Here is a 16,404-nt window from a genome sequence, read left to right on the forward strand (position 1 = left end):
ATTACTGTGTCTCAATCCAAATTGTATTCATTATTTTTGAATATTTATCTCATTTTGAAATGCTGCTTTAATGGTATAGATTGATTCAACTAACTTGACTCAGATAGATCGATCTGGTTGGATCAAATAGAAATCAATTAATCATTAAATTGTTACATCACTATTTTTTATCCAAATATGTGACAGTCCTTGTGCTCATTTTGACTTTAATGTAGATTAAAGTCAAACAGCATAAACGTGATTAAAGTTCTTAAATAATTATTACTATTTTTTTCATGTAATTGTTGTAAAGTATGTTTGGATCTATAAATTAGTTCAGCTACAAAAGCTTAAATCAACATTATTCAAATAAAAAAAAACATCTGAGAACAAAACAAATTCATCTGAGGCTCGTCTGCGCGCGCGTCACCGCAGCAGCGGGAGCTTCTCTCACGCCTCCTGTTGAGCCAAGTATAAAAGCCGGCTCTCCTCCGACCTCCATAGACAGACAGACAGACAGATAGGCAGGCGGGTCCTGCTCTGCTTAAGTTTAAGGACTGCTCCCACTCTGAACTCCGCACCCCACGCGCTCATGGTCTGTGCGTGAAGCAAGATGGATGTGAACTCCTCGCTGTCGGAGCGCAGCTTGTTCGGCCTCAGCGCGCTGGCCAAGAGACTTTTTGGGAACATCTCCGTGTTGGAGAACCACACTGCTAAAGCGGGGAAGGAGGAACTGGACGTGAACACGGACATCTACTCCAAGGTGATCGTCACGGTCATCTACGTGGCCCTGTTCGCGGTGGGCTCGCTCGGAAACTCCATTACGCTTTACACCCTGCTGTCCAAGAAGAGCCTCCAGAACCTGCAGAGCACCGTGCACTACCACCTGGCCAGCCTCGCCGTGTCGGACCTGCTCATCCTCATCATCTCCATGCCCATCGAGATCTACAACTTCATCTGGGTCCACCACCCGTGGGTGTTTGGGGACGCCGTGTGCAGGGGCTACTTCTTCCTGCGGGACAGCTGCTCGTACGCCACGGCGCTCAACATCGCCAGCCTGAGCGTGGAGCGCTACATGGCCATCTGCCACCCGTTCAAAGCCAAGAGCATCATGTCCCGGAGCCGAACCAAGAAGCTGATCAGCGCCATGTGGCTCGCGTCCTTCGCGCTCTCCACTCCCATGCTCTTCATCATGGGGCAGACAATAAGTAAAGACGAAGAGATCTGCACCACAATCGTGTCTCATGGCACAATGAAGACCGTTCTCCAGGTAAGCTTTGCACCTGTGTGTCTAAATTCTTCCTTTGAGAACCGGGAGAAAAAACGGAGTGAAGCGTGCGCCTTTACGCACGGCTGCTGCGCGCTGTGGACCGAACAATGAGTTTCTCCAAACTAAGTAAATTAAACCTATGAGTTTCTTCGAGGTTTTTTTCTTCTGTGATCAATGGATGGAATAATTCTAAGACATTAGAAGCATATACTTTATGGAAACGCTTTGCGCTCCTTAATTTATTGATTTATCTTCATCTATTTCTTAAAGACCCAAAATAAAGATTTGGTTCTATACTGTTTTCTGATTAAAGAATACCTACAGCTCTACTCCAACCATCTTTTAATTTTCCGTTTTGATTGTTGATTGCCATTTTAAGCCAAATAAAAAGACTTAGTTTCTGCAGAGCTGCAGGAGTTGTTTATAAATCCCCTCCTGTCTGTTGCTAAAGTCAGAGCAGGGAGCTTTTGGTCGCCCAGCATATTTTCTACGTCACATATAATGTTTTTTTCAATCATTTTTTTCATCCTCTTCTGATTCACAGCAATTTGAATAAAGAAAAATATTCAAAAATGAAAATTTGAGGTCAATTTTGACAATATAATGTATGTCCTCCATCATAAAGAAGAACGGAAGAACCAAAAGAACATGATGAAAACACCAAAAACATGATTTTCACTGGTTTGGGTGTTTAAGTGTCTTGTTTTAACAATTATAAGAAGCTAATCAGAGAGAAGTCACCACAACAAATTGAAATAATCAATATAGCCTGTTCATCTACCATATGTCACATCAGAAATAAGTAATGTTTTTGTATCTTTTAGTTCTATTTGCTTCATAAAAAAATGAGAAGGATTCTGCTTCTGCCTTTCACAAAAATAAACCTTGACATTTCTTTGGCTTTGTGCTTTAAGTCGGATGTTTTGTGAAATGGAAATCCAAGTGGTCAAGGTAATAGACAGGAAACGAACTGCCGTGTTTGAAAATGTTCGTGAAAGTTTACAAGGTAAATTCAAGACCTTTTGTTTTGAATTGATTGATGCCAAGTGGGTCAACCCGATCTGACAATGGAACAGAATTTGTAGCACAAGAATTGGTGCTTTAAGCATCAATATGCTTTTTTATGACAGCCTAAAGTATTACTGTGATCATATTTTGATCTAATTTTAAAGCATTTCCAGTGGTTCTTTGAAGTGAAAATTATGCCGTTTTTAGACCAAATTCAAAAAACTGTTCTTAGTTTCTGCAGAGTGACAGGAGTTTGTTAGAAATTCACTAGAACTGACAATATCAGCTGTACAGCTTAGACGAGGAAAACAAGGACGTTAACGGATCTCTTTGTCTATAAGTGGATCCCTCAGAATGGATTCTACTAAACAAATCATGTTTTTCAAACTGCATTATTTTCTTCCTGATTCACAATGTCTTTTAAAAAAAGGAAAACTCAGAAATGCAATTTTAGCATTAATATTCTTAATATGTGATTTGAGAAATATGCAAAAATATTTTAAGAACACCAAAAATGCAATTTTCATCAGGGTGGATCTTTAAACCTGCTTCCCGAGAGCATCAGAGCTCCTCACATCAAAAAGAGATCAACTTTGGTTTGTTCTCTGAATTACATTAATTGTTTTTCCCGTAAAAACCTACAGTATAACTCAAATTTGTCTGTCAAAAAGAGAAGAGAAAAGGAATTTCGGTGTTCAACATGACAGCTGTGAGTCCCACACTGAACCCAAACGGTTTCATGGTGTTCTTGATGTAAGAAAGTGAACAGAAATGCACGAGATTTCACGGGAAAATAGAATGTTGAACATGAGCTGTTGTGCATGTTTAAGAGACTTCAGGATTAGCATCTCCCCGCGTGTATGCGTCACCATGAGGGCTTTCACATTTCCTTTCAAGTCTCATCCTTTTTTCTAATTTTCTTTTCAGCATCCCTGCAAGACAGTGATTTAAAGCTGGAACCATCAACTCTTATCTGCTTCGGGTTTTTTCCCACACAGCACTTCGGTGTCAGTCACTTTTCAATTGTTTGTATTTTATTTAGGTTTATAACTCACACTTTGGTCTCCTTTTGACTTTATTAAATTTACTAAACACAATATTGAAAGACACAATTTTAAACCTGCAAGAAAAAGGTTTTTTGCTTTAGTAGGTCTAAGTGGTCTCATGCTGAGGACAGTGTTTTCTTCTTCACACGGTGTTTGTGCTGCAAACCGTCAGAACCATCCATGAGGAAATGCTGAATGCTTCCTTCTAGGAATGTTTTTCCTCCATGTTAGTCAGTGAAGCAACACCTGCAGAATTATGAGCATTCTCCACTGAATTCTATTCAGCAATTCCTTCATGTGTAAATCCAGCATCTGCAAAGCAAGTTGATTCAATACAACCAAAAACAGGCAGTCCTGTCTTTGTTTCTTTAAAGCTGGCAGTCCAGTTTACTTTCCAGCTGCACTCTCAGGTGTTTATAATCTGTGTTAACTCCACATACTCCATCAGTGGCTCACACGAGGCCCCCGTAAACCTCCACCGTCTCTGTGTCCTGGAGTCCCTGCTGATCGGAGTCGCCTGTGACTCAAATCCCACCTCTGTCAGTTTCTCTCTGAGGAGCAAAAAGGCGTTGAAGGGATCTTAAAAAAAACACCTGTTCAGGTGAGAGAAGAACAGATGGCGTTCTCGGGTACTGCAGGGGGTCGATGCCACCGCAGAGCTTTGGCTTCGGCTGGTCTCTGCAGCAAAGGGGCCCACTGCTGCTCCGGCTGAGATCGAGCAAACCCTGCAGGGCGGGGATGTCCCACGTCTGTCCCCCAGGGTCACTGTTGCTTCTTTTCTAAACACGTCTGATCTTGCAGCCTCTTTAATATCAAATCCTGTGAATCAACATGAGCCTGGGGACATCAGTGATGAGACAAGACGTTGGTTCTTGAGGACTGGAGTTGGACACCCTGCCATACCAGGCTCAAAAAGTTGGCTTTTTATGGTATGGCACCTTTAAAAGCAATTCCGATTCCAACACCGTGTTCACTACTTTTCTTTTGAAAAAGTAGTGAATCAATGGTTTATTAAAAAATTACATTTAAACAAGTTTTTTTTTCAGAAATTGTTCAGCCACAATGCATTGTGGTCCATATTCGCTAATGCAGTAAGAATTGAGACACGCTAGCTTTTCGCAAAGACTTCTGGGGAATTTCTAGATTTAGGAATAGTAGATTCAGACACCACTACACAATGGAGAATGCACTATATGTTGAATAAATAGTGAGTGGGGAAGGAATTCGGACAGCCAAAAATTTGGACACCCTGAGAAAATGGTGAACACTATATAGTCGACTAGGAAAAGCGTGATCTCAGACACAACCTTAGTCTTTTCTGACATATACATTTTAACCCTCACTGTTAGAAAATTGTTCTTTAAATCCTCAATCAATATTTTGCTGCTCCTTTTTTGCTGTGAAACTGCTCAGTTTTATTCATATCGTGTAGGGTTTTTTATAGTTGCTGCTTCTCTGAGCACCTCTCCTTTGTGTGTCCTCATGAATCAAGCGCTGCCGCTTCTCTTCAAATGTCTGCATTGTGTTCACCTCATGTGTGGTTTTTATAGACGCCGTTGCAGACCTGACCTGAATTAGCTCGTCCTCTCGGCTGGAGGAGCTGAAAACCCTCCAGCACAATCAGCCAGCAGACCTGTGTGTTTTGGTCCTGGCCTGATTCAAATATTAGCATTTTTAGCTGCAGTAACACTTAATGGCACCTGTTGAGATGGTTACTTGAGATGTGCATTAGCTGTGTTTGCTAACAGGTGTTGTAACCTCTCCGTTCTGCTCTTTGCTGAAGGAAAAGGGCGTCCTTTTGCCCCCGAGTCACTCTTTGATTTCGTTGTGGTATTAAATCTGTTTGCAATAAATGAATTTCTCCTAATTTAATTTTCACCAGAGCAAACAGTTCTTACACTCAGATGTTTTTCCAAGCCAAATAATAATGTTCACACTTTGATATTTATCATTTCACTGCAGGAGAACAAAGTTAAAACACATTCGGCTTCTCTTTGTGTTCTTTATCTGACATATGAAGAGATGAAGGGCTGGTTCCTATCAGATATCAGATATTGACAGTGCTATTTCTTTTTTGTGAGTATCTGTTGAAAAATATAATCATTCCGACTCGTTCTGGTTAAATAAAATTGCTGTTATATAAACAGACCTTCGGGGCAGAACTTTTCTCATGAATTTTAAAGTTGTCATTTGTTCTTTGGAAAAATGAGACATTCTGATTAGAGTTGAAGAGAATTTCTTCATTTCTGGGCTCATATCTAACAGATAAATTGTAGAAAATAAGGTTATGAGAGTTAAACAGATCTGAGACTGGATGTTTTGTCATCAGATAAAAATACGAAAAATATTGGGGAATTCTGGGAAAAAAATCTAACTCTACAGTCATGGAGATGGCTCAACACCCTTGAAATCCAAGTCACATCTATAATCCGCTAACTATGAAAACAAAATAAAGATCACAATGGCAAATAAAAAAGCAAAATAAAATGGGTAATGGCGTATACTTGGATAGCGCTTTTCTACTTTCCTTCAAGGCCCAAAGCACTTTACAGTCACAAACACATTCACACACTGATGGCGGCTCCATTAACGAACACTGGCGCCAACCTTCCACCAGAGGCAATGGCTCAGTGTCTTACCCAAGGACACTTCAACACATCGGCAGGCAAGGCAGGAATTGAACCTTTAATCTTACGATCAAAGGTCAACCACCCAAAGTTATAAAAAAGTTTGAAAACAACATTACATTTTAGAAACCAAAATAAATTCCAGAAAACAAAAAAATATGCTTTCGAAAAAAGTTCCAAAATAAAAATGAAACTGAACAAAAAACAGGAAAAGTTTTACGAGACATCACTGATTGTACAATAATGCTTTTTTACCTTTTTAACAGAACATTACTTGGGATGATGATAGCTTCACATAAACAGTATTTCTGTAAACTTCTTAGGCCACACCCACTGCTAAAGTTTAGCGATTCAACTCTTCCACAGTTTGAACAAAACATCTTTCTGCTCCCCCTCTTCTTCATCATCTGCCATAATACCCAGTTTCTTATTTTGTTTCATTTTTTAACATTTTATTCTCATTTCTTTTTTTTCTTTTTTTTACATTTTGTGTTTTTGTATTTTAGTTTCTGGGATTTTGTTTCGATTTTTAAAATGTAATGTTTTGTTATTATGTGTTCCTCTTTTTGACTGTTGTTATTTGTGTTGAGTGAAGTGTCGATGTGGTTTGGACTTCAGGGCCACCGTATCAAACAGCTGCAAAAGTGCATCAAAACCCAAACAGCATCAGTTTGGCTGCAAACTCTAAAAACATGAACCTGAAGTTAGCTTGTGAGTCACACTCCTCAATCTCATCTTGAAACGTGTCCAACTTAAAAACTGCTGCATCGAGTCGGTTCATATCAATTCAAAGTTCTGCAGAGAACAAAAGTTGAAATACAGTGACTGCTTTCACAACTTTCACTAATCAGTGACTACATTTGTTCTCTGCAGAACAGTCAAAGCTTGTATGCCGTGAAACTGTTGCAGTTGTCAAGTGTTCTTGCAGCGTATGCGACCTGCATACTTTTGAGCTTGACCACCATCAAACTCTGGTCAGAGTGAGAAAACTGCAGCAAAACTAACACAATCTGAAACCTTTCTTACAGAGAATTGATGTTTTTCTAAACAGGTTTAACTATTCTTCTTCCATTGTAGTAAATGGTGCGTATTTCCTTTTTTGGTTTAGTAGTGAAACAATCGTAGATCATGGAGCTCTGTGCTCAGAGTCGTGCACGTCAGTGTCTGGTTGTAAAACGACTCCTCGCCTGCAGCCTGCGAGCCGACTTTCGTTTAAACAGTGTCAGAACTGTGTAAATATTTGGATTATTTTTCTGGCCAAAGTGAGATAGATACATTTATTAACGACTGCAGGCCCGGGTCAAGACAATCATGGGATTAGGGTGCCAGAAGAAAATATATTTCCACTCAGAAGAAAATGCTGCCTGTTGGATTAAACCCCAAACATAAGTTAAATCCCTTTTTTGAAGGGAGGGGGCTCATTTCCATTTTCAACTACAAACGGAAACATGAAGTAAAAAAAAAGTATGCTTGACTGTAGATAACCCTTTAGCATGCTGTGCATTTTTGGTTAATTAGACTTTATATTTTAAGATTTAAACTGCTCAGAAAATGTAAATAAATGCAATAACAATAATGTAATGAGTCGAATTAGTCAACGTAGAATGATCTCACCTCACCAGTTGATCCAAGACCGGTGAACCAGAACTACAAAGACTCGGGAGTGGAAAAGGGTTGAACAGTTTACAGACTCTACCTTAATGGTCAGTCAAGGACGGTGGCAGTGTGTGTTTAAGGGTCACTACCACTGAAAAGTCGATGTAAGTCTGTGTGTTCATGATTAAAGTTAGAAAAAATAAAATTGTTACCTAATTATCTTTTGAGCTATAAGCGTTCCCGGAGGTTGTTTGTTTATGATTATTTCATTTTAGCCAAAATCCAAAAATCTGTGTCATTTTTGAGGACATAGTTTCTGCAGAGCAGCAGAAGTTCATCAGAAATTCACCTCTGAGTTGTGGATGGGAACATTGGCGTAGATCAGGAGCGCCAAAGTCAATCACACATCAGCTTTCTTTATTCATGTCCTCCATTCACACAAAGACATTAAGAACACCAAAAACACGATTTTCCTCGGAGAGGGTTTGGATTCAGCCTAAGGAGTCACGTATACCTAAAAAAAAAACAATTTCACAAAGACAACAAGAACGTTTGTGTATGTCAGTAAGAAGGGCTAAATTATAGACAAAAATAGAACAGAACTAAAACTAATTGTGAATGGTTTAAATATAGAGGAGCTCTTATTTTCAGTTATTAGAATGCAGCTGTATGTTAAGAGTTACTGGTAAATTTGGAACAATATTTGTCATAAATCAAAAAAAACTAAAAGAACGTCACACGGTTGATTATGTTCACAGTATGACTGGAAGTTAATGCAATCTAAAGAAAGGGGGTGGGGGGGGACATGATAAACATAAACTTCCTTTGTTCTCCCTTCAGACATTAAGAAAATCTAATATTTATGAAGTTATTTCAGGAATTGCCACACAATTTAAAACTGAACTTAGTGAAAAATGTGCCTTTTGTTCCGTTCTAAGTTTTCTGTAATGAGAATCAGAACTTCATTTAGGTTTAAATAAACACGTCATTTCTTTCTTCTTGTGGTTATTTATTCAATTAATGAGTTTAGTGTAATTTTTAATTTCTGTCATGCTCGAGTAAGGACTTTCAACAACAACAAAAAGAAAGGAAAACTTGGGAATGAACAAACTGAGTCAAACACTCAACTGCTGCTCATTACCAACTTAAACCTGGTGTGATGGTGCAGAGGAAACACACAGAGCTGGATACTGAACATGACACAAATCACGAAAACATGACTAAAAAACAAAAAGGAACAAACCTCACATTAAAAAAAAGGTTTAGAAACTGATTTATATCAAATTTAATCTGGATTTCAGCTGTGAGGCACACATTTACTGCTTCTAAACTCCAGCTTATTAATTAAAAACCTTTCATTTAACTCAAACATTTTTCAAAGGTCTGTTACAGAATCACAGAAATTGTCTTTACTCCTACTTTAAACCATAAGCATGAAACCCATATTTTGAATAGCAGCTACTTCATATTTTTAGTGCATTAATTAGCCCATGTTTATTTAAGGAGTAACTCATTTATACAGAAATATATGACAGCAACATTTTACCTTGTGCTGTAATAAAGTTGTGTATATGTTTTCCAAATACATTTTTAGTCATATTTATGCATAACATGTTCAGTAATTTGTTTTTCAATAAACTTAATGTCCAAAATGTCATTTTTTAAAGCATCAAAGACCATGAGGAATTGTGAGACAAAGAACACCAAAAGTTAAAAATATTCAATCTGCTTGTATGCAGTCACTTTTGAGCTTTGTTTTAATTATATTTGTCTAAAATGATTCAGATAAGTATTTGCATTATAATAAAAAAAAATACAATTTTAAGCTTAATTTTCCTGAATATGTCCTTCATTCTGAAAATAATAAAAATAATAATAAAGCTAAAATAACATGTTAAAAACACCAAATAACACCATTGTCACTGGAGTGGATCTTTAAGAAAACAAATGCTGCTTTACTGTCAGTTTACTGACCCCTTTCCATACGTGACCATATCATAAATCTGGGTTTATCTGCACATTTTTACACTCATTAACAACTCTGTCACATGCTAATGTTTGTCTTATTTTAGATTGTGGTTTGTATATTTTTTCTTTATGAATGATTATTGCTTGATGCAATTGTTCCCATTTTAACAAAACAAAAAGGTAACCGTAGGTTTGGAAAAATGCACTGATTCTCTGACAGTTTTACACTTGAGCTGGTGTACGGAGACTCCAAAAAACAGCAGTTTTCATGGAACATTCAAGACAAATTCTGTCTGGCAGATAAGTATCAGTGCTGCCGTATTCTTGCAGGCAGCTCCCAGACATGAAAGCTTGGCTGTTAACACCATCTGAGCGAATACTGTCTCTCATGAGTGTTGTCAGGCTCATTCAGGCTGAAAGCAGAGCTCTTGGGAGGCTACATCAGAGCCAGCCATACAGTGAGTATTGTGATCAAACGTTTAGCGGTCTAAAGCCGGTGGGAGTCTGGCCTTTTACTGTTACTGGTAATTACAGAATGCTGTTCTTAAGAAAAAGATTTTTTTTACCACCTACCCAACATAAGTTGCACTATAGAAAAAAACTGTCAAACATTGTTTTCCAAAGGGGCTTTTCTGTTATAATAGTCCTGCTGACTCAATTTAAACATCTGCAGAGACAGTTTATGAATTTATTTGGTTTAGTTTGCTCTCAAATGCTGATGTCACAGAAGGAAAAGAAAAATAAAGATATAAAGTTGTCATCTCCTCACACCTTTTTGCCTTGTTCATACATAGTTTTCCCTGTTTTATATTCTTTCCTTTTTTGGTCTGTTGTCCTTTCACACTGAAGGAACCTGCGCTAGAGTCCATTTGAACCCATAACCCCATTTCCAGGGTTCTTGTTTGAACCACAGCAGAGTTCAGATGAGTTTTGACACCTTTTAGCTGAAGCAAAAGAAGCAAACTTTCATGCTTTAACTAAGAACCAAACATGCTATTTAGTGTGAATTTCCCCAAACAGTTTTTTATCAACCTAAAATAACAAATAAAGCAACATAAAAAGATTTGCACTTTGTATTCCACAAAGGGTGTTTTCAAGATTGATAATATTCAGCTTAAAATGGTTTACATCCTCCTACTCTCTTTAAATCAAATGCGATTCGCGCGACAAATTCACCTGCCCCGCCCCTCTTTCGCTGTGCAGCAAATTCGCTGCTCCCTGCCTGTCAAAAATGTGATCCTGTGCTTGAACCCGCTGCTGCATGTGGATGTATGTCAATTTTAATGTGCTCACACTGGCTACGATGGCGCACAATCCAGTGGCCACCCCCAAAGGAAAAGTCCTTCCAAACGCACGTATAAGTCCAAAATTCTACTCCTGTCAAACTTCAGGTACTTACATTTTACCTACGCCGCTTGATTCACGCCTCGTTGCTCAAATATAATATTGAAACTGGTCATCTCTATCGCGTTCGGTGTGAATGCACCTTTAGAATATTTCCTATTTAGAATACCTGAAGTGAAGCACTAGAGGCAGAGGAAATATGTTGTTAATATAATTGTCTGATATATGGAGAGAAAATAGACTCGCCAGAATTGTGTGTGCATAATTCTTTATATATGTATATATAACCTTAAAAAAATCTAAATCATCGGCATCAGGCAAATCTGTTTAAAAAAAAGTATAAAAAATGTCAGGTTTTTACTAGATTTAATTCACAATCTAAGTTCAAGGCGGCTAAAATGGAAAAACTCTGATGACCCAGAATTCTAGCAGCATTTAAACGCATCGTTTAGTCAGAAATCTGGAGAAGTTAAAATAGTTTCACATCTGATTTGTGCGTAAATGAAGCTTTGTGCGTGTTAACCAGTCGATTGGTGCATACTTTATAAAGTTTTAAATGTGTAGTTGATTGCAAATTGTATTTTGTATTTTGTAATTTTTGTACATGTGAATTCACAATTGCAAGTACACACAGCTATGAACCAAATGTATTGTTTGAGTTACAAATACAGAATCACGCACACAAATCCAAAGTTACACACAAACAAGCAGACACAAATAAAAAAAATAAAAAATTACGCACACACAAATCAGGTGAGACTATTTTTGCTCCATACTGAAACATCCTTAGAAAACTAACATCTGCTGTGACACATCCATGTTGATTAAACTTTAACTGCTTCTACTTCTGTTTATTATTTTACTGTTTTACTGTCAAGTAGTTGGATTGGATCAAAGCAACAGTTATTTTTAAAAATCCTACATTTATTGTTCTCAGAATAATTAAAAAATAACTTCCTAACAGGTCAAGGAGGTGATTTCTGAAACAACTTCAACAAAGAAAAAACTATAGAAATAAGATAACAATTGAAGATTGAAAAAGAAGTGAAGCCAATGTTCTGTTCTTAAAGATTCAGAGACCCACTCCAACCAAGATTTTGTCAAGCTAATCTGAATTTTTAACTCATTCTATTATCAAGTCAAGTGATATTGGTCAGGATAGAGTTAATCGTGTTAGAAACATGTCTGTTTGCACATTCTGCAGATGCATTCATGTGAGCTGTGAAGGTGGAGGTGGAAACAACGTAGAAGAGCACATTGAATTTGCTCCCATTGTTTCAGATCTTTAGACTTCACAGCTTTCATACAAAGCTTTGTTTCTGGTTCTCATTGAAATGCAGTCGTTTCATTTTGGCTTGAACAAGTGAATGTTTTTTTTTTCTCTGCTGCTGCTGCAAGTGTGAATCAGAGAAGCATTAGTTCAAGCTGCAACCTTTTTTTCGCTCAGTCACATTCCAACATATTTAAGCTCTGCCCCCCTCCCCCCACTTTCTGCTGATAACACAATATGCTTTGCAGCTCTGAAATTCACAAGAAAACTTGGATATCTTAATTAAAATCAGTTTTTCAAAAATGAAATAAGTGGATTTAAAAACGTCTGAGGACTTTAACCTGAGTTTTTTTAAAGCTACGTGTTTTCAGAAGCGTTATGGGGGGGTGAAGAGACCTCGCCTGTTACTGTTTTTGATTGCAGTGGAACCAAATGTAGGATAAACAGAAAAAAAAACTTGAAGCACCAGCCTGAAACCATGATGGACAGCAGAAGAACGACGCTCCAACTGCATCCTAGAAACTCCCGTTTGAGTGTACATCAAGGACAGGATACAAGAAGCACCAAAGCTGAAACCAGCTGGGAACAATTTAAACATTTTATAATAAATTCCAAACCCAAGATTGCTGAACTCATTAGAAACTTTTCTTCATTTAAAAGCCTCAAGGACGGAGTTTTATTTTTCACACTTCTACTTCCTCCGCCAATGCTGCGCGGACATCTCAAGGCCGTACATCCTGCAGAATCTATCTGACTTTTGAAATTGGTCGCCATCGTCTGTTAAAGCGAAAATAATTGTTTGAAATTCCATCGGATTTGGCCTTGTGGAATGAGAACATTTGTACATCTGCAAAGACCCTCTTTAACCACTGGAAACACAAAAGAATCTGCTGTAAACACAGGGGGATGTCATCAGATTAAACCCCACAGATAAAGGGATCATTCAGAAATCCATACTGCTCCCTCTTAGCGATATAGGGTGTGGAGAATCCCATTTGTCGTCATAATGTTTGGCAGATGAAATAAGATAAACACGACTAAACGAAACAAAGACATTTCCTGCTGTACAAATGAGACAATTGATGCGGCAATATTGCAAAAAATAAAGAAATGTAGTGTCAGAAATATTAAACTATATGCTAAAATCTTCATATGTGAAGAAAAGGAATGTTGATTATTTTGGTATTTAGTGAGAACAATGAGATATCACATAACAGTAAACATATACATATATATTCCTAAAAGCTACATTATTCTGGGCTTTTAAAGTAATTTTGGGTATCAGCAATTAACAGCAACAGAAAAAGTTAAAAATTAAAAGAGGAATAAAAAAAGATCAAAGACCAAATCTGACTCTGTGGGTTCTCCAGGGTTTCTCTGTTGTAAGACACTCAAAGTTTGAATCACCTGAAAATATATCTTCAGTAAGTCATGGAGAAGAGAAGTTGTTTAAGGATTGACATTGTTTGAAATGTATTTAAAAGAACTTGAAAGTAAATTTCTCAAATTATAAATGTTACCAAAAAGCAAGACGTCCCACTAGGTACGGACCCATCTCTTAATGTTGTCTTCTACACCTCTACCTGTAGATATCTAATCTTTGGATATTTTCAGATGTCTGTTGGAGTTTTTTTTTTTAAACATTTACTAGATGTAAAATAGAAAAGACAAGTCAGACATGTTTCTGTTAATGTGATTTTGGTGTGACGTCATCCTTTTTCTCCTTTAACAATCAAATATAAACATGACAACATTCATTGGTGTAAAGTCCACTTTTTCCCCCTAATCTATACATGTAAATGCAAATATAATCTTTCAGAAAATTAACTCTGAACTGCAATTAAACACTGTCATGCATTAGAAGATAAACACATCTCCTTTAAGATCATACTAATAATAATCCACTCTGACCTATAAATTAAACCCTTTAACATCACTTTGTTCAGTTATATGACAAGAATCTAAACAAGAAATGTTGGACTACCAAGTATCTGAGACCTTTCAGGTAGATTTATTTGTTACTTCTTTGTAGAACTTTGTGATCACTGGTTGTGAACAAAAAGGCTGCATGGTGGCTCAGTGGTTGGCTCTCCTGCCTTACAGTGAGAAGAACTTTTCTGTGTTGCATGTTCTCCCTCCTCATATGTAGATTTTGTCCTGCTTCCTCCCACAGTTCAATAACATGTTTCACAGGTTAACCTGTAAATGGTTCCTGTGTGTTTGTGTGACCCTGAGACAAACTGGTGACCTGGTCAGGATGTACTCCACCCTCTAAAGTAGCTGGGTTGGAATCAGTAAGCATGTGACCCCAAAAGAGATTCAGTGGGTTCTGAATGGATGCAAAATTGCAGTATTTGCTTTTTTAACTTGTAAATGCTTTAAAAAGTTCTCTGATAGACATTTAAAAATGTTCTAAGATTAGATATCTACAAGTAGATGTATGAGACCTATATACAGATATCTTTAAGATCAATTTTGGTAGACATCTAATAGAGTAACAAAATAGAGTTACTGGAAATGTCCTGTTGAAATCTACAGAGGATGTATATTAAGTATTTAATAGACACACTGTGACTCATGGGGTCCACTAAAGAATAATAAGCTAAAAGGTTTTACAAGCAAATGAAAAGCATTACTACGGAAGCCTGCACCTGCCAAACAGGAGGAGGATGTGCACGAGTTCAAATCCCCCGCTGAACAAACACAGTGAGCTGTAGGAGGTTTCCAAAAAACTGAGACGCTCCACATGATAACCTTGGCCAGGTTTCAAACACTCCCATAAATGTTTCACTTTGATTCTTGTTGTTCTCTGTGTCTCAGAATAAAATGATGGATCAATATGAAGAAACTGAGCGGAGAAACATGTAAACATCTCAAATACTGAGGTGGTGAGGGGTCTGCATGTCAGATTTTCTTCACTCATTTGCACTTTTTTTGCACTTCAGTCTCAATTATCAACAACCCACCAGTTTTCTTAGCTTGACTTTATGAGTTTCCTCCCACTCAGCTGGATTTTAGCCTCACAGAGAAGTTGAGCTTCACCTCGCCTTTTTTTTCTCTGCTTTCCATTTCAGCTTTAATCCGTCACGGGTGTCCAGAAGGCAGGAGAACCTCAGAAGTCTGCCAAACTGTTCATTTGGGCCATTAACATTTTTTATCCCTAATTATTCCTCTGAAAATCGCCAGCACCGCCAGCTGTGTGTGCGTCTGTGTGAGAGTGTAACACCAGAGGCAGAACTGTTCAGGGTGAATGATGCTTGAGCTGTCTCAGGTACCGTCATTATGGAGATATCTTAACAAACGATGTCTGCGCTAATCTATGGGGCTGTTTAATCATCCTCAGTAACAGCAGCATGAAGTCAGCTGTCGTGATTTATGTCTGGCTGCGCTGCTTCCCGCCTTTCTTTGTGTGTCATTTCCATTCCGCTGACTCTCTAATCTTCACCAATTATTATTTTCAGTCAACAGCAGAGCTCACAGCGGGTGGAAACAACGTGAACACAACTCTTCAACCTGTGACGAGTTCAAGCAACAGTGAATAGTTTCAAAGTAAATTTTGGATGAAAAAAAATTTAGAAATTCCTGTCCATCCATGACACGAACGAGGACAAAAAGAGTCCAGAACAGTTCATGAGAAGTGGACTGAGTAACCCCTCCCCCTCAGATTCAAACAGGAAGTTTGTCAGGATAACCATCAATGCTCTGATACCTATTTTAATATGTTTTTGATAATCCTCAATTGTTATTCCTGACATTTTTGTTCTGTGATGCAAGTTATTCAAGTCCTAAACTGACCAATCAGATGCTTTAATTCAGTTTCAAAATGTTTGACAGATTTGGTGTAGTGGTTATGGATTTCCAGCAAGCTCATTCCAGATTGGTGAGAATGGTTACCATAGAAATGTTCCAATCACTGCTTAATGATGTGTGGCTCCAACATGGCAGTGTCCATATTGTGAGAAAATGGTGACTGAACTGACATGATTTGATTGGAGCAGGAAGTGAGTCATTTTCTATTGGTGACATCAAACTCAAACTGGTGGAGGTTTTTGTAAAGGTTAGGGTCATTAAATGTTTTTTTCTGTATTTTGTTTAATATGTATTTTAGTTTTAACAACTTTTAACATCAATCCATTTTCCTAACCCGCTGTAGACCTTTTGGGGTCAAGAGGTCACCAGAGCCTGTCCTGGCTACTGTTGGATGAAGATGGTTTATACCCAGGACTGGTTGCCATTTTGTTGCAGGACCACACAACTTCACAAACACAAACATACACACATACAGGGACAATTTCA

The 16,404-nt window shown here is 37.9% G+C and overlaps 1 protein-coding gene across 1 annotated transcript in view; it reads left to right on the top strand.

Moving 5' to 3' along the window:
* Positions 1-450: 450 nt before the first annotated feature.
* The window catches only part of ntsr1 (neurotensin receptor 1 (high affinity)), a 56,730-nt gene continuing 40,776 nt past the window's right edge, over positions 451-16,404 (top strand). The window contains exon 1 of the mRNA XM_024292164.2: positions 451-1,249. Within this exon, the coding sequence (XP_024147932.1) occupies positions 593-1,249 (657 nt within the window). The 5' untranslated portion in view covers positions 451-592. The remainder of the gene's footprint in view (positions 1,250-16,404) is intronic.

The sequence above is a fragment of the Oryzias melastigma genome, linkage group LG7 (genome assembly GCF_002922805.2).
Source record: "Oryzias melastigma strain HK-1 linkage group LG7, ASM292280v2, whole genome shotgun sequence".
NCBI classification, from domain to species: Eukaryota; Metazoa; Chordata; class Actinopteri; order Beloniformes; family Adrianichthyidae; genus Oryzias; species Oryzias melastigma.